Here is a 26,918-nt window from a genome sequence, read left to right on the forward strand (position 1 = left end):
CCGCTCGGAAGCGCTCGCCTGCCTTCGGTAAAAATCGTCAGGAGGCGGGGCCCACGCTTCGGCACGTTCCGCGCAGGGCATTGTGGGAAGGGCGGCCGGTGCAGCCGCAGCTGCCATCTTAGGGGCGCCTTGCGCTGCGGCTTTCTCGGTGGAGGCGGCCTTCTTGGCAGCGGTAGACATCGGGAAAAGGCAGAAAGTCCGTTGGCCGACACCTTTCTTTCCTCCGGCCTCGGCAGGACCGCCAGCCCGCGTCCGAAGGCGGAGGCGAGGGGAACTGGCCGCGTGAGGGGCCTGAGGCCAGCGGTTAGAGCGTCGCCCGGAAGGATGGGCCGGTCTCGGAGCCGGAGCTCGTCCCGCTCCAAGCACACTAAGAGCAGCAAGCACAACAAGAAGCGCAGCCGGTCCCGGTCGCGATCCCGGGACAAGGAGCGCGTGCGGAAGCGTTCCAAATCTCGGGAAAGTAAACGGAACCGGCGGCGGGAGTCGCGGTCCCGCTCGCGCTCCACCAACACGGCCGTGTCCCGGCGCGAGCGGGACCGGGAGCGCGCCTCGTCCCCGCCCGACCGCATCGACATCTTCGGGCGCACGGTGAGCAAGCGCAGCAGCCTGGACGAGAAGCAGAAGCGAGAGGAGGAGGAGAAGAAAGCGGAGTTCGAGCGGCAGCGAAAAATGTGAGTGTCCGCGGAGGGATGGACCGGGGCGTGCGGAGAGGGGGGCGCGGGGCGAGGGCGTGGGGCCGGGGCGGGACGGCGCGGGCTGGTAGAATGGCGGGGACCGGGCGCGGGAACGGGTCGGAGAGGCGGCGGCGGGGCCGGCAGGCTTGGCTTTTGGAAGGCCTGGGGTGGGACAGGCCCAGGAGTTGTCCAGGAAGGAAAATTCGAGGGCTTGAGGAGAAAAGGCTTAAATAGGAGAAGGCGATTTTGGCGCCTGAGAAGTGGTGTCCCGGAAGTAGGGGTGGAGTTCGGAGTGAGGTCGGAGAGCTGCGTCGGCTCGTGAGGCCGGGAGAGAGCTGGCCTGCAGATGTGGAGGGTGGTGAGCGTTTGCTGGTCGGCTTGAGAAGAAGAGAGAAGGGAATGAACCTTTGCGATGCGAATCACAGCTGGCCAGAAGCATTCTTCTACTGAAGCTCAAATTTGGGACAGAACTTAAGTACTCTTGAGAATCATACACTTCAGGTGGTCCACCAGAAAAACGCATTTTCACTTTAGTGTATTCCTGTTGTTAAGGTGTCTGGATTGCTTTTTTCCCCTTGAGCCTACATCCTCACCCTTTTCTTGAGATGTTAAAAAAAAAAAAGGCACAGACCTTAAGTGTACAGTGCGATGAGTTTTTTTGGCATTTGAATTCACCTGTGTAATCACCATCCCAAAATCTACCCGTTTTTAAACTTGCTTTTCTATTTCTCTACAAACACATGGAGTTTTGTTGTCTCCCTTGCACTGTGCTTCTTCAGAAGACACTGGAATAGTTGCTTTTAGTTTGGCGTTGTTCACAGGAAGAATAGTGAAAACTAGAGTTACAATGTGTTTCCGAAAATGTCAGCTCTCAAGTATTTCTGGCTATGAAAGTAGATGTGGATAAATAATCCCAAAGTACAGGAACTTTTGGGTTTTAAAGTTTAAGGATTTGTTGTGTGTTTTGCTTTAAGATCATCATACTTTGATGCTGTGGGTATTCAGTTCCCAAAAACCACGTTGAAAAGTAGATTTGAACAGTCCTACTAACTCCCTATTTAACCAGCCATACTTGGTCAGTTTGGTCAGTTCTTCAGTGAATATTTAGAAAGTGCTCATGAAGCAAGAACAGTACTGAATTTATGATTTTCTCGAGGCGAGCTTATGTGTACTGAATTGTCTGTAGGGTTTGTAGTTTTCTGTAGTTGGGTTTGTGTTAGGTGGATTTTCCAGCACACGCACAGCTTGTTCCAAAAATCAAAGTTACTAGAAGGTAGGACTGGAGCACTAAATACTACAGAGGAAGCTGTACCTGGAGCTGTTTTGCTTCCAACATTCCTTTAAAACACATGCAACACTCACATTTTTCTTGTACTTAGAACTGTCAGTGATATATATGAAAACAAAGGTAAAGTAATTATTTCAGATTAAACCTTGATTTTGTAGAATCCACTTTCGGGTGGATCCACTTTTGGGTCTGCAACAAGGCCCTTAGCTGTAAAGTTCTCAAATAGCTATCAATAGATGGATGTATAAAAAGTTACCTAAGACATTGCTGAGATAATTTCTTCATGTGAAAACAAAGGAGTCCTCCATAGAGTAATGACTTGCCTTTCATTAGAAAGCTAAGATTTGTAGGAAAAATGAAAAGAAACTTGGTAAGCAAAGAATAAATAGAAGCATTTAGCAGGCTTCACATGGATAGCAGAGAAGAAATTCAGGAATGAAATATGGCAAATAGAGGCTGTATGGTTCTCTGGTTTGAGGGAAGACACAAACTGCCAGTAGTATTTAGGAGGGAGAAGGGGCCAGGGCCAGCAGCCACCTGTACCCTAAATTCCTGGGTGCTGTGCAATAGGCATTACTTAATATATTCTAATGCCTTGGAAACAATGCAAAAGAAACAGTGGAAAGACTTAAGTGTTGGAGCTTTGGGAATGGAAGGAAATAGTTTTCAGTCTACATATCCTGTTGGTTAGTTTATTCATTTAACTGATGTTTATTGAGCATTTAATAAGTGCCAGGCACTGTGCTAAGTGCTGTTAATATAAAAATAATTGGCCCTTCTCCAAGAGCTTGATCTAGCTCAAAGACAGATTATTAAATAGGCAATAATACAGTGTAGTAAATTTAGTGACAGTAATATAAACTGTGTAAAGGAAGTATCCTGTGAGGGTGGAGGAGATAAGAATATGACAATGACAGGCAAGGTATAGGACATATGTGGAGCACAGAAAGGAGCCTCCTCCCCCGACTTCTGCCAAAATAGAGGAAATGGTCTCAAAAGTGGAATAATCAGGTGACTGTTGACTTAGAACACGAAGTTCTATAAATATTTAAGTCATGGAGTGACTGGAGAGGTAAATAGAGTCTGGGAATCATGTTAGGGTTGTTTTATGTCATGTTAAAGAGCTTGGATTTCATCTAGAAACAGGAAGGATTTTAAGCAGGTAAATGACAGGGTGCCTTTTTTGTTTGGATTGTTGTATAGGATGGAAAGTAAGAGGTGGGTACAGAAGTTTACACGGGAGTAGTGAGGATGGTTGTCGGAATGGAAAAGAGGGACAGATTTAAGGAACATTCAGGGTATATTAAATGGAATGTGGGACTTCAGAAAAAGAATGTTGATTCTCATGTTTATAGTGTGGCTATTGCAACTCATCTACCAAATGTTTCAGTAACAAACGTGTGGCAGGTACTGGTAAAAATGTCAGAAACTTTGTGAATAGGGGATAAGGGAAAGGGAATAAGAGAATGGCACCTCCACTGTGAGCACTGGTTTTGGATACACTACTGAGTTTATCCAGAGTTGATCACGTGGGACGGAAGCCTAGCTAAGACGGGCTTCTCTGAATGTCAGTGAAACCTTGGGAGTATATGGAATGACCCACGGAGAGTGTGGAGAGAGGAGAGCAGTTCATTCAAGGGACTGAAAGAACCTGAGGACATGCCTGTATTTGCAATTGGGAAGAGGGAGAAAAGCCCATGGTGGAGGCGGAAAGGAATATGGTAAGAATGCATAGTGTCAGGTGCCCTGTCAAGAAGTCTACTTAGATGGAATGAGACTGTAAAATAAGAATCAACCACTGGGTTTAGCTAATTAGGAATTCTTTGGTAAGATTGGAAACCTTACCCACTTACAATTCTGAGTTGTTGAATAAATCACCTACCTCTAACCTTGTTTTTAAATCTGTGAAATGGAGATAATCTGTCTTGCTTATTGTGAAAATTGGAGATAATGTATTTAAAGTAGGTGATACTTGGCATATACTAGTTCCCAGTAAGTAATGTTATTTAATGTAACTTACTTACATGGAGCCAGACCAAGCCTGATGAATTTAAGAAGTGATCTTACAAGTTGTAATCTTGATGCTTAAAAGGTAGGCCTTTACAGTTTTTAAGACCTTTGCCATCAGTTTTGAATAGGCAGTTCACATGGTTCAAAATTCAGTTCAAAAGATCTTCCTTTCATCCCTGTGTCCCAGCCATTCAGTGTGGTTCTTCTCACCCCTCTCCCACACCAGTAGCACCATTTTCTTAAATGCTCTTTTGAGATGCTGCATGCATGTTGTATTAACTATTGAAAAAATAGACAGCTGAAAATGACTTGCAGCGAATCAGGAAAATGTTAATGACATAGTAACTTACTCTAGCCTGGGATGTCTAGATATCCTCTGTGTTCAACTGGATGACAGATAAAGAACCTTCTAAATTAGAGGGTCTACACTGAACTGGGATCTATATGAGTGATTCTTAGAATACTTGGACAGTTCATTGTGAGAGCAAAGAAGAGCTTTTAGGAGAAAATTGAGTATATGAAACCACGTATTTTTGGAGGTTAAGGTTCTGACAGAGCATTAAGGCGTAAAACCTAGTTGATGTTAAGAATATGTATTTATTTATTTATTATTTTTGTAGAGACAGAGTTTCACTATGTTTCCCAGGCTGATCCTGAACTCCTGGCCTCAAAGAATCCTTCTCCCTCAGCTTTCCGAAGTGCTAGGATTACAGGTGTAAGCAACTGTGCCTGGCCTATACTTTTTTCTTTCTTTCTTTCTTTCTTTTTTTGGTAGTTAAATCTGTGTGCTTGTCTTTGCCTCTCTTATTTGTCCTGCGGAAACCATTGTAGGGTAGTAGTATAGTGCTTGCTTGAGATCATTAGCTTTGGCAACTACGTAGGTTCAGAGAAACAGCTCAGCAACATCCAGTGTGTGTGAGTCCAGAAACTTAAGCTCCTTGTTCTTAGTTGCCTCAGTAAAAATGAGATACATACCCAATGCATAGGAATAATTATGTGATTTAAATGATTATATGGTGTATAAAGCGTTCAGCACAATATTATATGTTACTTATTAAGTAATAAGTAAATGCTGTTTGCTAATAATTATTAAGCGATTCCTAGAAGTAAGCCCCTAGGATTGAGTTCCTACATTTTAAAGATGTTTTAAAATAATGGTGTCAGTTACTCTGTATGGAGTAATACTCTTAACAGTGATGAGGTGCTGTAGCCTTACTGCTTTGTTTTTAATTGTTAGCATTTTAAAGTTCATTGTGACTAGTCTTTTTAAAATACCTGAGAGCACAGATAAAGTAGAACCTAGTATTACACCATTTCCATTGGAAACCTGGAAGATCTTGATTTAATGCTTTCATCAGTATAGCATATTATTGGCAGGAGAATGGATATTCAGCAGAGAAGCATGAGGAAAACATTAGAGAAAAGAACATCATGAGGGTGACAACTATGGCAAGGGTTTTAAGGAGTGAATAGGCTGTTAGGTGATACCTATTTTGCAAGACACTAATGACCCACTCAGGAAAGTTCAGTGCCTCTTATGGGAGTAGACATAATAGTGGTTTTATCATTGATTATGATGATAAATTTGCCGTAAGTAAAGATGAACTCATGCTTTATTCAGTTGTATACGTGCTCATTGGTTTGCTGAATTCAGTGTATGGCGAGGGCATAAAATTGAGCTTTCCATCAGCACTGGTTCTAAAATTTGATTTAAAATTTTTTTTCTGATTACTGAAGTAGCATTTTAATTTTACCAAGAAAACAGCGAAGTTATGTTCTTGCTAACACTTGAAGGCAAACAGTTTTGCTGTGGAACCCAGAACCCTGCCCGTTGCAAAGCTTAGTTTTCATGTTCGGATGCCTTGCAGTTCCTCCAGGAACAAAGGGAGATAAGCAGCTTTGTGAGAAACTGCACTAGGTCATTCATTTCTCATCCTCCAGTGTTTCAGTTGAACATGGGACTTTCCACTTGCCCCCTCCCTGTGGGCTATAAAGTCGCTGAGCTGTAGTTAGATTTGACTCCTTACCAGCATAGCAGCCCACGGCCTGCCTGTACTGCCTGTTACATGGGCCCTCTGGTTTGATGTCATCAGTGGAAATAGAAGCAGGGAACTGACAACATTCTGATTTGGCGTTTGCTGTAAGTAAATTTATTTGGCTCATTTTCTGCTTACTGGCCAAAGCTATGGAAATGAGGCCCTGTTAGCCACTGCACTTCTGCTGAGGGATGGCTTGACTGCCAAAAATAACCTTGAGTGTGTATCAGTTCTCTTCCACCTTCATCAAATTCTTAAGTTGGCAACTTTTTACTCCTAGGGCCTTCTTTCTACTTTGTGTGGAGTTTTAATTGGAACTGTGTTACATTATCCTTTTTTTAAATAGTACTATGATCCACTTAGTATTGCTAAAGTCACATCGTACTGGCTTTGAAATTTTAAATATTAAATTTCTTCTTAGGCTTCTCTACATTTACTAATTTCAGAAGAACCAACTAGCAAAAGTGTGTGTACACACTGTATTATGAGAAATTTACACGTACACAAAGGTAGATTACTCATTATTATTACTCATTATTATTGTGTACTCATTATCCAGATTCAGCAGTTGTCAGCCTTATTTCATTGATTAGTTCTCTTTCCCTTGGGATGAAGTAGAGAAACAGCATTTTATATTGAAATGTGGTTTAATTTCTATTGAAGTTGCCATCCGGTTTCCTTTTATATGCTCCTGATGATTGATTTTTTTAGCATTGGGGAAGATACCTGCTCTCTTACTGAGCTGCTGTAGATAAAGGCTTATTGAAACCACTCTAATACTGTATTTAATTGGAAGTTAAGGAAAAGGAGCATAGTTAAGTCTTACGCTTTCATATCTTTTTTAAAGAAACTTAGTTTTGGAAGGGAAAAGGGAAATATTTAAGAAACAACAACAGAGTCCTGAGAATGGGTGTTGCAAACGTCTAGGCCCTTAAAGGTACTTTCTGTAGTACCTGCTGTCTCCTTGACAGAAGAATGTAGAGGATAAATGTAGAAACGGAAATGAACCGATTGTTGAAGACACATTGGTGTCAGTGTGTTATCACTGTGAATAAGTAACAGGAGTTGAAAATGAGAGCCCTTGGGTGCGAATTGAATCGTCCTGAAGAATCGAGTTGAGTTGAAGTGGATTGGGATATTGAAAGGTCACTTAGAAATGATAAAGTCTTTACTAAATAGATAAATTGAATGACTGTCATATATATGTATGTCAATTGAGTCATCAAAAGATAAAGGTTGTGGGTTTTATTTAATTTTGAGGGTTGTGAGAAAGTTGGAACATGAATCGGCCTCTGAGGATTTAGATTTACTGCAAGAGCCTCAGAATTTATTCATTCAGCACAAATTATTGTCTCAGAGTGCTATTAAGTGGAAATAGTATGAACAATATATGCAATATAACAATTTTTAGTAGTCACATTAAGAAATCGATGAAATTATAGTGTATATTTTTATCCAAAATATCATTTTAACACACAAATAAAAATAGGAGAAAATATATTATTTTTCTTCATACTAAATTTCAGTTCGGACCAGACACATGTGACCAGTGGCTATCACTGAATATCATTGGTATAAAATGTACAGAATTTCCACAGTGGTGCCTTGATGAATGTCAGTAATTTCAGCACAGCATTTTATTTTGAGTAAATTGGTTTATAATATCACATTGGGATTGGAGTAATTAAAACTGTAGTATCATGCTTTATTGAACTTTTTCTGGTAATAAAATACATTTTACCCACTTTGATATTTCTAGAGGAGCTTTTAATTGAAAATCAATTAGCAAAAGGAAAAAAGACAGTAGGAACTATAAAGCTAAAGAACTTCAGTTCAAAACTTAAGTTGGTCATAATTTCAGTAAAAACTACGCACTATTACTCCAACAGTCTGAATCTCTTCAGTCTGTGTTTGTTCTCTCTTTGCTTAGCGGGAAATGAGTTCAGCCAGTCTGAGTTGCCTGCTACGTAATTTCTGCTTACTACTTTGTAGCTCAGCCCCAGACGAAGGGATTGGCAAAGGAGCAAATCTATATATTTTAACAACTTGTCCTCTGATTATAAAGTCGATAACAAGTAGTTTTCTGTGTCAGATTTATCGTTCCTAAATTAAAACTAATGAATTAGGCTTTTTGTATATACCAGTTCACCTGTATTTAGAATATGATAAAGGAAAAAAAGATTTTATATTCATTTGAATTTCTGTATCAGTTAACATTTTGGCATCTGTCGTTTCCTTATATGTGACGTGAAAATGAATTCTGAAAAAATCACTGAATAGTATCAGGCGCAATGGCTTGATAGACTTAAAACTAGTTTTGTTTAAATTTACAGTTTTAAAAATATCTAACTCGTTTTTTTCGCTTTGTTTGCTAGTCGACAGCAGGAAATAGAAGAAAAACTCATTGAGGAAGAAACAGCACGAAGAGTGGAAGAATTGGTGGCAAAAAGGGTGGAGGAAGAACTGGAGAAAAGGAAGGATGAAATTGAACGAGAAGTTCTCCGAAGGGTGGAGGAAGCCAAACGCATCATGGAAAAGCAGTTGCTCGAAGAACTCGAGCGACAGAGACAAGCTGAGCTTGCAGCACAAAAAGCTAGAGAGGTAACGCTCGGTCGTTTGGAAAGTAGAGACAGTCCATGGCAAAACTTTCAGTGTTGGGTTCTGCCTCCTGCTCAGTTCAGAAAGAGATGGAATACAGACTATCTAATTCCTTTCTCGTCTAAACTTAACATTGCTGCGAAAGTTAATTTTTTAGCCTATTCAGAAGTGCTGACTGATAACTTAAAAGTTGGAAGCTTTCATAAAACATATTCAAGGATACTTTTTGATTTAATGGAACTGGCTATTTGAGAAGTGTTTGAAACTTTTGCCATGGCTGCAGGACTTACATTCTTTTTTGGGAGGACGGTGGGGAGACAGGGAGTGGTAAAGGGAAAAGGTTAAAAATCCACCTGTGGTTGTATATTCTTCTATTCTATCGCTCTGTTACCTAGACTGTGAGAGGCTTTTGCCTTCAGTCAGATTAAAAAGAGCAGGGCCTAACATTGAGTGATAGCACCTGCTTTGATAAATAGGTTTTCTCACTCTTCTTTTTTTCCTTCTTTTATCCCTCACTCCCTCCCCTAAACCCTGCTTCAGCACAATGGACTAATTCTAGCATTCCGATCATAAGGCCCTCCATTTTCCTAATGTGTTTCAAGGAATCTTTTTAGGAAAAATATCCAGATTATTTATCCACTTTTTTTAGTATCTACTAACAACTCCTTTTTTTCTCTAGAGAGTTATGAAGGAACAGGTTGTCCTTGTCTGGAGTCAAGCTAAACACATGATTTGTTTTATCAGCAGCTGGAGCAGAAGTTGAAAATGTCTTTCTGTGAGACAGTAATTTGCTACTGAAGCTTTATAGCTTGTTTGCACTGATTACTCCAGGATCCAAAAACTTGGTGAAAGTCACTGAAACACTCAAGGCAAATTACTTTACAGCCCTGAGTGTCTTATCACCATAGTTTGCATACTGAATATGAATCCCATTGGTGTGTGACCTAGGAAATCCTGTAGTTGTTTTCTTGAACTGAAATATTTGACTCAAAATAATTAAGACTCATTGTCATTTTTCATCTTGGCATTATTGTGGACAAGTTGACATATTAAATCTCTTTGCTTTCTGGTAAGCTTAGCTTTTAAAATGCATTTTCCCTTGTCCTGTCTTTAACTAGATATGCATGCTTATATTTATAGTGGGTTTCACAGACTATAAAATTGAATGTATGAAATTTTTATTTATATCAGTGCTTTTAATAATGAAGATATTTTTGGAGTAATGGTGCTGTCTTGTAGCGAGTTATTAATCATAGTAAGATTTTTTTCTCTTCATTTGCTTTTTTGTTTCATATTAACAATTTTTTTTTACACGGACACAACTCTCTGACAGTCTTTCCAAATATTAAAATCATTTGAATATGTATGCTGTGATCTGAACACTGCCCAAGCCATCAAGCAGTCTTTATACAGTTTGCATTATAAAATCTCATTAAATTCTCCAAGAAAAAATAAGTTGAAGAATTTTATTTCCTGACCATGCATCCCCTGGATTTCTGAGTTTCAGTTCAGATTGTAGATGACAATATAAGCTGCCTTCCGAAATTGTCAACATCTGAATGTTAAGTCCATTTTCCCCATGGAAGAAGCCCGTAGTTCCATGAAGTATGGATTACCATTTGTATTTTTCACTAACAGTAAATGTATTTTTCTTATTAATTGTTTGCCTTAGGAATGATGAATTACATTTTTTGTTCCTTCTTACCATAAACATCTGCATTCCTCAGCTCAGCCTTCCTTGTATGTTGTTTCTTTATAAATGGTTGAGCTGCTGATGCAGGTATTGCCAAGCTAACAGTACAAATCATTTTAAAGAGGAAGCTGGCGCGTATGGCAGCCGAGGAGCACACTCTGCAGGACACTGGACAAGACAGTAAATATTCAACTTTTAATGCTGATTAAAGGAGTATAGGTAAAGAATACGTAGGTATACATAATTGGTGAGACAAATATTCACTTTATTTATATTTTATATATTATTTTTTTAATTTGGTAAATACTATCCAGTTTTGTAGTTGTCCTTGTTGATTTGTGTGATATTAAAGTATTAGTAATAATTGCCAGGAAACTATCATTAGGGAGGGTTTAGTTGGTTGCTGTTTGGACTGGGAGGGATGATTTAAATTTAGTGCTAGAAACCAATTTTAGTGACTGCACAGTTTATCATTTGTCAGACAGAAGGTAGCTATAAAGCTACCCTGTAAGTCATATCAAAAAAGTTCAGAGGAAGATTAGTAAATATTTATCAATAAAATAAACATTTTGTTTTCTAATATCTGAACATATCCTCCCCTTTAGGAGGAAGAACGTGCAAAACGTGAGGAGCTAGAGCGAATACTGGAAGAGAATAACCGAAAAATTGCAGAAGCACAAGCCAAACTGGTAAGTGTAAAGCATAAGTGAAAAGTGTTTTGTATTTTGCTTTATTTCCTCTTTTCAGATTTTGTGGACTTTTGTGCTCTATAATTTGACTTATTTTCGAGGGGGTTCTTTGGACTAACTTTAAAGGCTTTTTGAGTCAAAGATAGAAACAATTGAGATTTTTACTTCCAATCTGGACAGAACTCCAAAATTTGCAGTGATTTTAAAAAACAAGTTTTCTGGGGAAGTTGTTTTGTTTTCTAGCCCCCGTTTTATTTTTCCTAACCTCATTCACATTTCTCATATGCCTAAAAAACTAATAGCAACAACAAAAGCTTGGGGGTATATTTAAACCACCTGTAATATGCAGCGTTTTACTTTGTATTAGTTGGCTTGTTACCAGGAGTAGATAGTATTTATTTAATGGTAAGTGCACCAAAGTAATTTCCTATTCCTAGTTTATAATCTTTACAAGAACTAGAGTCTTCGGTAATTATGTAATATAAAAAGATAGGGGTGAGGGGAAGCAAGTTGTAAGCTCCAGTTACATGGTATAAATAAATTTTGTGGTTATAGATGCACAGAAAAATATCCGGGTGGGTCTAATTAGTTAACAGTGGATCCCATTGAAAGTGGGGATGAAGGAGGACCATAAATAACCTTAATAAGAATGTAAAAAGTTAATATGGGGCAGTTGTTTCTAGAGCATCATCATCTTAAAGATAGTGTCCTCTGGATAAGAGATAAGGCTAGAAATATTCCACATAACTTAGTGAGCATGGCACAATGGATTCTTGATAAATATCACCTGGTATTTGTGAAGGCCATAATGGAATCTATTGGAAAGCCATAATCCACTTTCCCAAAGAAAATCTTAAAATCTGCTACAGTCGAAAAGGCAATAGGAATGTGAAATGGATGAGTCATTCTAAGTTACATTGCTGCATGCTTATGAATAAGTATGTGATAACTTTTTTTTTTTTTTTTAGTGATTCCAGGATTCCATGTAAGGAGAGAACCTCAGTGCAGTTAGGAAGAAGAGGGAAAGTGTACAATCTGAATTTGAGGTTAGAAGGTTGAGCTTTGAAGGGTAAAATACACTCTGGTTTCCTCTTTTCTGGATGTTTCAGAAAAGAGGAAAAAATATGGTTGACAGTTAAATCATTGAAGCAAAATTATTGAGCAGGTGGAACTAGACCTCCTTTTAGGACGTGTTAGAGAGATTGGATACCTGTGCTGGGGTCATTATGTGGGTGGCCTGGAAGCTTGGTGTGCCCTGCCAAGATCTTGATCCCTTCTGACCCTGTGGTAGCTAGGGATGGCTTGGCCTCCTCACATTATTCTTACAGTCCTCTGTTGTTTGCCCACATGAAAAATAAAAATACGACTTTTGGTGTGTGATCACTGGAAAAAATATTGGTAGTCACAACGTAATGCTTCTCAAATGGTAGTAAATGTTCAGTTTTTGTTTTTTAATCCCAGTTTGACTCAGACCTCTATTTTGCAAAATACAGTTAAGATGAATTACTAGAAAAATGAGGTCATATTGCTGTAAAAACTTCTAAAACACTTATATTGATTTGTCCTTGTTGGGGATTGATTAGTTTGTAGATTGTAAGTGGTCTATGGGTCATACTTAACATGAGCACTTTTCCAGATCGCACAGATTTAGATTTGATCAGAGTGACACTATTCTCATTTTGTTTTTGAGATGGAGTTTCGCTCTTGTTGCCCAGGCTGAAGTGCAGTGGCGCAGTCTCGGGTCATTGCAGCCTCCACCTCCTCAGTTCAAGCTATTCTCCTGCCTCAGCCTCCTGAATAGCTGAGATTACAGGCACCCGCCACCATGCGCGGCTAATTTTTCTATTTTAGTAGGGATGGAGTTTTACCATGTTGATCATGCTGGTCTTGAACACCTAACCTCTGGTGATCCACCCATCTCTGCCTCCCAAAGTGCTGGGATTACAGGTGTGAGCCACCACTCCTGGCCCAGAGTGACACTATTCTGATGGCATGCTTGTGATAAACTTCAGTAAAAAACATATCTTAGGGAAAAAGAGGCTTGGATTTGAGAAAGTTGAGTAAGAATTAAAACATATTTAACATATTTGCTTACAGTGTTCAATAAAGTTGGAAGCATAGTAAATTGGTACTGGAGATTTTTTTTTTTTTTTTTTTGATGGAGTCTCCGTCTGTTGCCTAGGCTGGAGTGCAGTGGCACAGTCTCGGCTCACTGCAACCTCCACCTTCCAGATTCAAGCAGTTCTCCTGCCTCAGCCTCCTGAGTAGCTGAGACTACAGGTGCCCGCCACCACACCCAGCTGCGTTTTGTGTTTTTAGTAGAGATGGGGTTTCAGTACTTTGGCCAGGCTGGTCTCGAACTCTTGACCTTGTAATCCGCCCGCATCTTCCTCCCAAAGTGCTGGGATTACAGGTGTGAGCTACCATGCCTGGCCAAGAAAAGTTTTTTATTTGGTTCTCTTGGTAGTCATATGCTGGCAGGAAAGGTAGGGTATGCTTTGTGTAGGAGGAGACAAAAAATGTATAAAGATGGCAAGGTACACATTGAGGCCCACTTACACTTTTATTGCCTTTTTCCCTCCCTTTCCTCTCAATTTTGAGCACTATTCTTTAATCTTTGTGTATGTTTGTTGGGAAATATGTAAAATATATTCAAACTCCTATTAAAAGTACTTGATACCACGTAAAGCAAGAAGAATTAGAAACATTCTGGCCTCTAGAAAGTGATGAATGATGAAGGATGATCAAAGGTAACTACTAAAATCTGTATTGAGAAAAGCAACTTGATGAAAAAGTAGACAAGCCATTAAGTGCTTTTAAATAATTTAACGCATTTTGGAAATAAGGACAACTCCAAAAAAAGTTTGTTACCATGGAAATCCTTGGTAAGTGGTATAGGTAGTGTGAGATAATGACATCATTGCCCTGGGTGGCCTGGGAAACCTTCCTAGAAGAGGTAGTGCCTTGAGCTGGGCCCTGATGGATAGATGGAAATTCTATTAGGAGGTGGACAAGAGTGTGAGGAAATGAAACAGGGCAAAGGCCTGTGGGGTAGTAGAATAAAACAAAGGCAAGGGCGTGGAAACTTGAGATACTGGAAGAAGTAGCTGTAGTACAGTAGCGGCCATCCAACCTTACGTGTGCTAAGAAGTTTGTGTGGCAAGCGGCTTACAGAAAAGTTGATAATGAAAGTACCCTGGAAGTGGGGAAGGAGATTTCTTAAACATTTTAACTGAAAAAATAATACAATGATGTTACAGATCAGTAAAGACTAATTTCCTAATTAAAAAGGAGATTTGTGCACAGGTAGGATGAGAAGCAACTACAACAAATTTCTGAAAGTATATCTCAACCTCAGTAGAGAAGCAAAGAAATGTCCCTCTCTTTTCTTTTTCCTTAATAGAAATCCCCTAAAGTCATTGTTTTTCACAGTGTCCTGTGTTGGCAAGGTTATGATACAGAGACCTCTTTACCTGATGATCATGAGAATTTAAATGGGTATAACGGTTTCAGAAGACAATTAACAGTAAATCAGTAAATATAAAAAACTTTAATTCTGTGTCTAAGAATTTATCTCGTGAGATAGTCATTTACAAATGAATTTACATACAAAGATATTCTCAGATTATGTAAAATAGAAGTGTTGTTGGATTAATTATTATTATACAATGGATTTTTCTGTAGCCAAAAAGTATTTGATAATTCAGGGGAAATACCAAATAGGATGGAGGTAGCTAAATACAAAATTTGTATATCCAATATGATCCTTTTATTTTGAGAAACGTACTTGCACATTTTAAGAGACACAAATAAGCCAAAATGCTAAAAATAGTTATCCTTAATTGTTAGTCTTATGTGTAACTTTATACTTTTCTTCAGTTTCTACATGCTGCAAGTAATGTATATCACTTTTGATCATATACAAATAATAGTAAAGAAATTAAAGTCATACTTTTGATTTTTAAGTAGCCTCTTTTGACAAAAGTTCACAGATTGAATCCCGTAATGACTGATAAGGAATGTGTTAGCCTAGCCACAAGGAATGTGTTAGCCTAGCCACACGAGCTCACCCATATATGAAAATCATTGTTAAGTGCTCTAGTCCATGGCTAGTTACTGTTTTTTTCAATTCCACATTGTGTACCAAGATATTTGGTTTGTCAACAGAGACAAAAAAAAAGTAATAACCGACAAACATACTTTATTTACAAAGTAAAAACATCCAAATGTGACTTCATTTGGCTTTTTGGCAGATTGTTCTTTGTTCTTGAGTTGTGTTGGCTACACATAACTATCTTTAGGTATTTGAAGGGTTGGTAATACAATGGAAAATTTTAATTTTCTTTTGTTAAAAATAGTGCTTAAATTTTTTTGAAGTCTTCTCCATGGTGTTTTTATGATGTGCCTTGGAAAATCTTAAGATACTGTTCCGAAATGTATATGAACTTTACTTTTTTGGAGAGGGAAACAGACTTAAAAATTGGGGATAGGTTTTGCTGTAGAATAAAATACTCTGGCCGGGCGCGGTGGCTCAAGTCTGTAATCCCAGCACTTTGGGAGGCCGAGACGGGCGGATCACAAGGTCAGGAGATCGAGACCATCCTGGCTAACATGGTGAAACCCCGTCTCTACTAAAAAATACAAAAAACTAGCCGGGCGAGGTGGCGGCGCCTGTAGTCCCAGCTACTCGGGAGGCTGAGGCAGGAGAATGGCGTAAAAAACCCGGGAGGCGGAGCTTGCAGTGAGCTGAGTTCCGGCCACTGCAGTCCAGCCTGGGCGACAGAGCGAGACTCCGTCTCAAAAATAAAATAAAATAAAATAAAATAAAATACTCTTCCAGAAGGTTGTGTCAGCAGGAGGAAGAAATCCTCAAACTATACCCTTGTCAAGATGTTAAAATACAAACCATGCAACCTGGTTAGTGAATCTGATGTAAGCACCTAAACTATGATAATAGACTGATAGTTTTTAATAAAATGTTAGGTAACATACTGGTCAAAGGAAGGACAAATTACTTTTGATGGAGACGGGGGTGTTTGGAGTTTTAAAGTATATGCAAGTTATACATTCTAGATTTACAGATCTCTTTACTAATGAAATAGTTTTCTTCTCACCCCTTGCCAAGTTCATTGTGTTATGTACCACTTTATATTTCACCAGTTTGGTATCTCAGCAGTTTGAGAGAGGAAAAGATAGTGCCATGTTTTAAAGTTGCTTATATATCAAATGTGTACCACATACATAAGTTTAAAATTAACCAGAGTTTGCTTTGCAATGGAGAGATGGCTCTGAAAAATGTAAGCAGGGATTTCTTTTAAACGAGTTTGTATAGTAGGCTGAAAAATCCCTTCTGCCCTCTCTCCATGAAAAAGAGTCTATATTCTAATGCCTGGAATTGGAATGTGCCCATATATGACAAGGAGGGCGGGGCTTTTGCAGATGTGATTAAGTATCTTGCAATGGGGAGTTTATTCTGGATTATCTGGTGGGCCTTAAATGCCATCACATGTATTCTTAGAGAGGCAGAGGGAAATTTTAGCGTATAACACAGACAGGAGAAGGAAGCTAAGTAAAGACAGAAGAGAGAGATTTGAAAATGTTGGCTTTGAAGATTGAAGTGATGTAGGCTGAAGCCAAGGAATCTGGCAGCCACCAGAAGCTGTAAGAGACAAGGAGCAGACTCCCCCCTAAAGACTCCAAAAGGAGAATGGACACCCTGCTGACACCTTGCTTTCAACCCAGTGATACTGATTTCAGACTGCTGGCCTCCAGAATAAATTTATGTTGAGCTATTCAGTTTGTGGTAATATGTTACCTAAAAATGTGGAAGTGGTTTTGGAATTGGACAGTGGGTAGAGGCTCCAATTTTTAGTCACATGATAGAAAATGCATACATGGCCTTTAAAGACTGTTGGCAAAAATACGGATTTTTAAAGGTGTTTCTGGTTAGGGCTCAGAAGCAAATTAGGAACATATTATAAACTGGAGGGAAAGAGATCCTTTCTATGTAGTAATAGAAAGCTTGGCTGAATTGTGTCCTACAGTTGTGTATAAGGCAGAACTTAAAACTTTTTCACATTTAGCTGAGAAGAATTCTAAGTAAGTGTTGAAGGTATAGCCTGGTTTCTTCCTGTTTATAGTAAAGTGGCAAGAAGAGCTAAATTGAAGAATGAACTGATAAGTATAGAAGGAACCACCAGCACTTGATGTTGGGAAAATCTCAGGCTATTCAGATGGCAAAAGATGTTGACTGTTAGAAAAACTGGCTCTGGAAAGAAGGCCAAGGGTATTGCTAGACAACCTTTTGTTTGTGTTGAAGAAACTATGCATGTAACTCATAGGTTCCCATACTATCTCAGTAAAAGCCAGAAATAGATGAGATTATCCAGGAAATATCTGTGGAGAACCATGTTTAATGATGTGACATGTAGGGGACCTCCAAAGTTTCTGAGAATGTTGTGTCAGCAGAAACTGCCAACTGGGACTGAAAAAGACACATGACACGATGAAGGAAGGTGTTAGACTCCTGACAGAATCCACGCACATAGGAAAGATGATGTGGAGACAAACACAGAGATTTGAGGATATTGACCTTGGAGTTAAGTGTCCACATACCAAGAAACCTTGGCAGCCACCAGAAGCTGGAAGAGGCAAGGAACGGATTCTCCCCTAGAATCTGTGGTAGAAGTGTGTCCCTGCCAACACTTTGATTTTTGTTCCAGTGATAATGATTTTGGACTTCTTGCCTCCATAATAGATTTCATCTAGTTGCAATTTGTCACAGTGGCCACAGGAAATTAACACAGTTGGAAAAAGAACAGGATATCTTATAGTAGAGTGATCATTTCTGTAAGTTGAAATGGCACAATACTTAGGAAAAATAAGCCACCAAATGTAAGTGTCAAACATTTTAATTTGAACTGAAGTTTCGGATAAGTCAGGTAAGGATTTTCAGAGAGCGAGAGGTTTTTTAGTGATTGGTAATGTAAAAAGCTGGTTGAAGACCTTATGTTAATGTATTTGAGACAGTAATTTTAAAAATAAATTTCTAGACATGAGTGAGTGTATTGACGTTGTGAAGGATGGGTTTGTAGGACACAAACTGGAAACACGAAGTCACTGAAGGCCAGTCAAAAGATGGGGCCTTGAATCACCAAAGTAGCAGTTCTTAGAAACTGTAAGGGAGAACTAATAAACTTGGTGAGTGAAGAGGTAGGAAAAAGTGGAGACGCAGGGAGAAGTCTGCTGTAGGAACCAGAAAAGACCCTCCTGATGTAATCATTCCTAATAAACTCATGCCAGGTATCCCCAGGCATTTAAGGAATACTTAGTGCACAAAATAGTGAATGACTAAGACAGAAGAACTGGTGAAAAGAGAGAATGTAGGATACAGAACATTAAAAGAGCCACATCTGGATAATACCTTTATTTGTCAAATTTTAGAACAGAAAGTATAAAGAAAATCCCGAAGGCATCAGATTTTCCTTGGCAAAATTATACAGTGGTCTCTCCAGAGCTCTCAGGCAGTGCTTTTTGTTCATAATACTGCATACCAAGCTCAACCTCAGTCACTTCCTCCTTTTGAAACAGTTGTCTTCACTTCAGGTAACATGGAATCCATGGAGATATTATCTAAGGTTGAAGTTTCAAAAATGATTTAAGGTTATAAATGTCACAAGAGGGGAATTAAGAATAAAAGGGGGTAAAGGGAGTAGGTGGTGATATGAATTTAGATGGTAGCTAATGATATCCCATAATGATGGTTTGTCATATTAGAAACCCTGCGGAGGTAAGCGTGAGAATAAATGTGTTGTCACAGGGATGGAGGGGATCCTTGTGTTTCACCCTTCTGTTGTTTAACGTCGTACATGGAATACCTTAGAAAAATTTACTGACATAGTTTACTAAGTGTCAGAACTAATCGTATCTAATATTTTTTTTTCATTTTTATTCAGTGGTTATCTAAAGTGGGATATACATTTAAAAGTTATATGGAAGGGAAGATGAATAAAGGAATTAAAATTAGAAATGGCAGAGTGGAGAGTGGATCAGGCTGTTTATCTTGGAAGGTTTAAAATGTAGAAATCACATTTCTGAATAGTGGCATAGTTTCTAATTGTGCTGTTTTTCGTCCATTTCTATAATCACTCTTGATAAGAAATATTTATATGTTTGGATTTTTAAAATTTTATAAAGTTATGTATATTTCAAGTAGAGAATAGATTTCAATATCTCTGCTATAGGGAATGTTGCTAAGGACTGCCTTGATTAAATTTACAGACAGTTTAAGACAGAGAATGCTTAGAAAAGTAATCTTTATAAAATCAGTAGATCCTCTGGATAAAGACGGTAGGGCAGAGGCCAGGCGCGATGGCTTATGCCTGTAATCCTAACAATTTGGGAGTCCAAGGTGGGCGGATCACGAGGTCAGGAGATCTAGATCATCCTGGCTAACAAGATGAAATTCTGTCTCTACTAAAATACAAACAAATTAGCTGGGTGTGGTGGCACGTGCCTGTAGTCCTAGCTACTCCTGAGGCTGAGGCAGGAGAATCACTTGAACCCGGGAGGCAGAGGTTGCAGTGAGCCAAGATCGTGCCGTTGCACTCCAGCCTTGGCAACAAGAACGAGACTGTCTTAAATAAATAAATAAATAAATAAATAAATAAATAGGGCGGAGGTTACTGGGAGGGGTAAGTAGGCCTTTTAACTATAATGGAACATTTTATTTTTGTGTATTTCTTCTCACCAGTCACTCTTTAGCTTGGGGTGCAAGGTTGAAAGCCACCTTTGTGATATTGAACAGGGTTATGGGCATAATGGCTAGGAGGGTCTGCCCCAGTGTAATGATTCTGGTATTGTGGATGTTAGCTTTCTCCTTGGCCTCCAAGCTTTCCACTACATAATCCTTGTGAGTGAGTTGCTTAGTATTATTCATCTGTATAAATACATATATCCATCCCCAACCCCCCAATGCAAATGCTGCTTTCTTATGCATAAATGTGAAACAAGCGGGGAGAGGAGCAATGGTTGTATTCTCTGGTAAGGAAAGTCATCAGGAAAGAAAAAGTTACTGCAGAGAGAGGGTAGGATTTGGGAACATAACCTAGCAAATAAGGTATAGGGTCATACCACACTTACAGATGGTAGATGAACAGGACACCAGCTTTTATCACTTGAGAGGCTATATTAAAATGAGAGAGGACTGTTTGTGTTTGAATAGTCTTTTCTGTTTTTGTCAAAGTATAATTAAGATTGATGCTTAGTTTAAAGCCATAGTAGAACAAAATACCAATGTTTGTGTATAGATAGTGTATTCACCTCATTTTTAAATAATTACATTAAATACTTCTAGTAGGTGCTGTATGCCTAGCACTGGTGGTGATTAACATTGTTGAGCCGTAGTCCCAGAGAAAATCACTTCCTCTGGACATACATACATACACACTTTTGCCTTCTGTATTTGTAGACCTAAATGAAGAAACTTGATTCTTTACCCATTCTAAAGTGCAGAATTAGTATTTTCTCTGAAGGAAGTTGCTTTACTTTAAAATCTTGTTTTAATTAGGCAAAACGATCACATGGTTCAAATTTATTTTTTTAGGAAGAGAAACAGTGAAGTCCCTTTACTTTCCCCCCAACCCAATCCCCACATTCCCAACCCCATCTCCAAAAGGTGTACTCAGTTACGAGTTTTTAAAATCTTTTCAGAATGTCTGTAAATGCATATTCAGGCAGATACAAATGCATAATATTTTAGTTCTCCCTTTATTGCACAAAGGTAGCATGTATACATGGAACTTATTTTTTTCATTTAACAGTGTAACTTGGAGATTTTTCCATTGCAGAACATAGGGGCCTCCTTTTTTCCTCTCTTATTTGTTTTTAATAGCTATACAATATTCTGCTTTATATATTTTCAGTAATTTATCTAATGTACCCCATATTGGTGGATATTTGGGTTTTTTCCCATTCTTTCTATAAACTGTGTTGTAATATGTAACCCTGTAAATATATCAGTTTCGCATGGGTGTAAAACTGGCCCATTGCTGTACAAGTATATAATGTAAATTCCAGAAAATGTACTTGCTGGCATAAAGTATTATGAAGATGTAATTTTGATAGTGTCAGAGTGCTGTTTATATGGTAGCATGTGTGTGTTAGTCCAGTTTTTGCTGCTATAACAGGGTAATTTATAAAAATACTTGGCTCAGGGTTCTGGAAGCTGGGAAGCCTAAGAACATGGCACAGGCATCCCGTGAGGTCTTCCCATGGTGGAAAGCATCACGTGGCGAGCAAGCTAGATAGAGAGGGCCCTAGAGAGAGAGAAAAGTGGTAGCCAGACTAATGTTTTTATCAGGAGCCCATTCCTACAGTAACCAACCCACACCCCATTCAGGTGATAATAGAATTAATCCATTCATGAGGATGAACCCCTCATGGCCTAATCACTGCTTAAATGCCCCACATCTTAATACTGTTAACAATGCCCATTAATTCTAGCAGTGAACTTGGGTGACATTGAAACCACAGCAATGTGCTGTCACACTTTGAATTTCTGTCTTATAGGATAAAAAATGGTATATTTGTAATGTTCATTAGATTTCTCTTACGGATTAAAGTTGTGATGTTCTGCTTTGTGTACCCTCACTCTCCAGGACTCTAGTATGCTTTTCTAGGGTTGAGTTAGAACCTTAGAAGAAAGTGAACCTGAGTAATTATATTGATAAAATGTTTCTTAGGCACACGCACACATGCAAAGAACCCTTATTACATCTTGATTCAGTTGCACACACTAAGTTCTTATCCCAAATTTGTGATGATTTATGAAAACTGGATAAAGTGATTGGCATATGAATTCACTAATGATGTCTGGAAGCAGGTAATTCTTTGTGTTGTAATATCAGTGAAAGCCTAAGGAAGTGAGTGGCTATTTGAAATAGATTCTGATGTACAGGTAGGATTTCCATAGAAGGAAAGAATGGCATGAGCAAAAGACGGGGGAACAAGATAGAAAGGAGAATTTAGAAGAGGAGTAGAAACAAAGCTGGAGCCAGGTTATAGAAAATCTTAAGTCTTAGAGAAACATTATACTTTAGGAAGCTAAGCTGTATGCCATGGACAGTGGATATCATTGGAAATTTGAGGACACGAGTGAGCGAGCAATGGTCAAGAAAGGTGTCTGGCAGTACCGTGTAGGATGGGTTGAAGGACACACTGGAAACAGGGGCGCCATTTTAGATGCACAAAAGCTATGTGGCCCTAAACTGGCATGCAGGCAAAAGAAATGAAAATAAACTCTAGTCAGAGAATATAAAACAAGAATTAACAAACTTGACTGAAGAAGGAAGAGATGAAACAAAGCTATAGAATTTGAGTGGCAGAAGAGAAAATGTAAAGGGCAGATTTATTTTAAGGATAAAGTGGAAGAATTTCAATCTTAAACGTGTTGAATTTTGAAGCAAGTCCTAGGTCTCCTGGGTGGGTGTGTGTCCAGCAGCCAGGTATGAATGTAGCATAGGAAAACGGTTTGAGAGAGCTGTGTTTTAAAGATACGTTGTAGCTCTCTGTTGGATTTTCCACCTTGCTCACCTGCCAGATTCTCTCACTGCTTGTAATTCTGGTCTTTGTTATCTCCCACCTTACTTGACTGCTGTTGATTTGTTCCAACACTTGTCTTGTAGTCTATGCCACATTGCTGTCTAAACTTCTTTGTGTTCTTCTCTTTTTGCTACTTAAGATAAAATTTAAACATTTTGTGTTGCATAGCAGAGTCCTGTTACCTTTTTCATCTTCCTCTGCCATAAAGCCTATAATCCAGTCACATTACACTTTATTTAAAAAAAAAAAATTTTTATCATTGGAGACGAAAGAAGTGATTGTGTGGAAAACCTTAGTGTGTGGCATTAGAGAATGTATCGAAAGAGAACATTTTTAAAGGAATTTAGTGAACAAAATAATTTATTTAAATAAAGAGAAAAGTCACTGAATTTGATAGATTTTGAGCATACAGAAGATAATTTTAGTAGAATAATGGAGATGGAAGCAATGATCTAAAATTTGACTTTGGATGGGAGGAATAGGTAGGCAGCTCAAAGGATGCAGTGAATGTTTTAAGATCACAGAAGGAAGGGAACAACGATAGATCATGATAACTGATACTAAAAAACTCCAGAGTTAGAGCATGCTTTCTCAACTTTGGCACTGATTAGATCATTCTTGGTTGTGGGAGCTGTCTTCTGCATTATAGGATGTGTAGCATTGTCCCAGTCTTCTACCTGCTGGATGCCAGGAGCCATTCCCAGTTGTGGCAGCCAGAATCATCTGCATGCATTGCCTAATGCCCCCTTGGGGAGGGGATTAGAATTGTGCTTGGTTGAGAAGTGAAGGTGTGTGTATGGTATCTCTAGGAAGCGTGAGAAGGGCCTGACTTCGGTAAATAGGGGAATCTGTAGAAGAATGCAGGAAAGAAATTGCTTGACATGGAAGGAGTTGAAGGCACTGCAGGAGTGGAATCAGTTATACCAGTGTCCCTTTGAAATTCGATAGCACTTTATAGTTAGGTCAGAAGGTTTTCTAATATTTTTCTTCAGGTAATTGGGTCTGTGGTGTTTCTTGGTTGTCTACTGATACTATAATATAGTCCCTTTTTTTTCCAGCATCATTTGACCACACAAAAAGCCCCAGTGGAAATTTTTTCCTGTGTTTTTGTTTTTTTGTATGTGTGTATGTCCTTCTAACTATAAATATGGTAATTGGTAGATAACCTGCTCTTTGAGTAAATCTGTGCCTTGGTTTATAATTAACAATCTATTAATCTGGTAGACTGAAGTTAGAGATAAAAATAGGTATAGAACAAAATCTGTCATGATCTCAGCATGTGATTTGTGGAAATTAATTTCTATTTCCCAAATGTATAAGTGCTTTTCCATAATTTGTTCATTTGTTTTCATTAAAAATGAAAGAAAATGTACCTATAATTAATAAAGGGTTCTCTTTTTATTCTTTTTTCTGTACCACTTAAACTCTATGACCTTAGTCAAATTTTATGACACATGCCATTGTGTGTAAGTTGTCACCTCATAACTAAAATATTGAAAAGGCATGGAATTCATAGAAAACCTTGTTTTTACCCCCCCTTTTTTTTTTGCATTTGCATTAAAATTTTTTTTGTAGATACATAACAGATACACCTGTTGTGGGGTACATATGATAATTTTAATGCATTTCCATAATTAATGTTTACTTTTAACTTTCAGGCCGAAGAACAGTTGAGAATTGTTGAAGAACAAAGAAAGATTCATGAGGAAAGGATGAAACTAGAACAAGAACGGCAACGTCAACAAAAAGAAGAACAAAAAATTATCCTGGGCAAGGGGAAGTCCAGGCCAAAACTGTCCTTCTCATTAAAAACCCAGGATTAAATTGCAAACTCTGAACTTTTACAAAGAAAATGGAAAACTTTGTATGGTAGCTTCATGTTGAAGTGGTTTTTTGTTTTGTTTTGTTTTCGTTTTTTTAATTTGTAAAATCTGGAAATTTAGCTTGTTCTAATAGGGGCTATGCTCTGCAACTCCCTTTTTTTTTTTTTCTTTCCTTCCACTAAGTCAAATCCTTATCAGATCATTGTTGTCTTCTAAAGAGTGACATATTTTTCACCTGTTTGGATTCTATATTAGTGGTCTGAGGAAGAGCAGATCACATTGTAAAACTATGGATGGTCTGATAAGGCTTTTACTGACCCCACTGACTTCAGAGTTATACTCTGCTACATCATAATGCTGGTTTTGCTGACTTTTTGTTTTTTTATATATTTATAAAAAAAGAAAAAGTTGGTGATTGCATTGGGAAATTCCCAGGGTATTACTGGACCTATGTGGTGTATTGTTAAACCAGTGTCCTTGTGATACTGTTGCTCTTGATGTTCCTGATACAGGTAAGGAAACAGTTGGTCACCTCTGATACAAAGTACATATACAGTTCAGTATTGGTCTCTGTTCAGTTTGTTTTTATTTCATTGACAAACTCAAACCAGCATTCCCCATTGTGTAAATAAATGATTTTGCTGAATAAAGTAAAGTCTTAAATTCATATGTTGAAGCAATTTTTTTTAAAGTTATGTTAAGTCTTAAAGAGGGTGGTTCACTTTTTGATGGTCAACCATTTAGAAGTCTTAGAACTATATTTTCTCTTGTTTATGCTTTTAACATAGGGTTTATATGTACATCTAATATACTTGTGAATTAGTATTTAATGGCTATTTTTACAAATATCAACTTTATGCTGATAGAGCAAATGGCATCAGTGTTACCTTTAAGAAAGACTGACAACACCCAGAAGATTTAAATTCTCAAACCTGTGCCTCTGTTTTAGGATATAAGTATTATCACAAATTATACTTAATAAAGGCTAGAAAAATGCTTTTAAATTATGGAATCAGATCATTTTAGAGTGGGCCATCAGAAAGAACTTAGCTTTATACTGTCAAAAAAAGGCTAAGATGGTCAAGTCATTTTCATTGTGTAGTGTACTTGCACGTTTATTTTTAGGACAAACACATTCGAACTTTATGAAGTTTTTTTGTTTTGTTTTTGCATGTGGAATCTTACGGATGGCTTTCATTTTTTACACTAGAATCTGCCTCATTTACTCTTACATATGTTTAAGTATACTGGCATTAAAACATTCGAGAAAAGGATATTGATCTGAAATGCTACCTGAGATGCATAAACATGTCATCAAGTAGAGAAAATGTTGCCCAATATTTTTGAGACAGTTTGATTATTCTTAAAAATTGAAAACCTAAGTTAATGAGATGACTAAATGGTAGATTATTTTGTGTGTGCATGCTAAGAAAAAATGCTATTGCTTTAGTTTTGAGCTCTTCAATGAGTCTAATTGTGGTAAGGAACAATATAAAATCAGTTTAAAGATCTTTAAAGGTAGAATTTTAAATAGGCATGAACTATAGTGAGAACTTTTGGTAAACATGCTACCTACTCTAAAATCAAACATTTTATTTTCTTAAAGAATATAGGTTGCCTAAAAACACTTTATCTCTAAATATAGGTTAGCTGTAATTATTTCATGATTCTTTTTTTTTTTTTTTTTTCCAATGTAACTTTTTTTGGTGCAGATTCATGGTTCCTAAGTTCTGTATTCAAGTTTTTGGAAATGTTTATTTAAAAACTGTTCTATACAAGTGTTCAAAACATTGTATCTAAAGAGAGTGGCCTGGACTTAAAATATTTGAAATCAGCTTATGCGTGCCTTTTAATTTTTTTTTTTTTTTAAGTTTCTTACTGCCACATATGGTGTGAAATGACAGTAAGTTGCTTAATGACATACTGCAGTATCTGCTTGCTGTTGGAGACTCAGATGAGATGTTGAAATTGTTCCTGTGCTTGGTAACTATTCTCTGCCAGGCTATGGGAAAGAGGATGTAATTGTTAATAATATACACCATCCAGTCTTTAATGTGCTGCAACAATGTAGTAATTTGTTTTTTTCATTTGTTCCCACTGCCTTTGTGTACATAGAAAACTTAAAAATTTCCCCCAATCTATTAGCAGTTAAGATGTTCCCTAATTTATTAAATATGCCTTTATTCACAATTTGTTTTTTTAGGTTATTCTTAATGCATTATAGAATTAACTATGACTTTGTTTATTTTTATTACAGTATGTAGTTATTGACATATTGTGGTTTGCAGAATTATCAATTGTATAAACTAAACCTTTAAATTAGCTTGGTGTGAGGACTCTTTAATGCTTTAAGTTGGGGAAGGGGTTTGTAGTATGAGATTTTTACCTACTTCAGTTACCCTTATGAAGATACAGCAAATCAGACTATTTCTATCCCCAGTAATCTCCGTATTCATTTACTGTGCTGGTATGTATCCATAGCCTTTTTTTTTTTTTTTTTTTTTTT

At 38.0% G+C, this 26,918-nt stretch overlaps 1 protein-coding gene across 2 annotated transcripts; it reads left to right on the forward strand.

Annotated features, from left to right (window-relative positions):
- Positions 1 to 73: 73 nt before the first annotated feature.
- Positions 74 to 26,734, forward strand: ARGLU1 (arginine and glutamate rich 1). Of its 2 annotated transcripts, none has more exons than XR_001883558.1 (4): positions 74 to 671; positions 8,384 to 8,609; positions 10,422 to 10,988; positions 24,248 to 26,734. XR_001883558.1 is itself a non-coding variant. In XM_017862989.1 (4 exons), the coding sequence occupies exons 1-4, from the start codon at positions 325 to 327 to the stop codon at positions 24,410 to 24,412; spliced, it is 822 nt and encodes a 273-aa protein (XP_017718478.1). In that variant the 5' UTR covers positions 74 to 324; the 3' UTR covers positions 24,413 to 26,733. The 2 variants fall into 2 exon arrangements, 1 of the variants encoding a protein (XP_017718478.1); XM_017862989.1 differs by having other exon boundaries at positions 10,905 to 10,988; positions 24,248 to 26,733.
- Positions 26,735 to 26,918: the final 184 nt, after the last annotated feature.

Source organism: Rhinopithecus bieti, unplaced genomic scaffold (genome assembly GCF_001698545.2).
Source record: "Rhinopithecus bieti isolate Rb0 unplaced genomic scaffold, ASM169854v2 scaffold_64229, whole genome shotgun sequence".
NCBI classification, from domain to species: domain Eukaryota; kingdom Metazoa; phylum Chordata; class Mammalia; order Primates; family Cercopithecidae; genus Rhinopithecus; species Rhinopithecus bieti.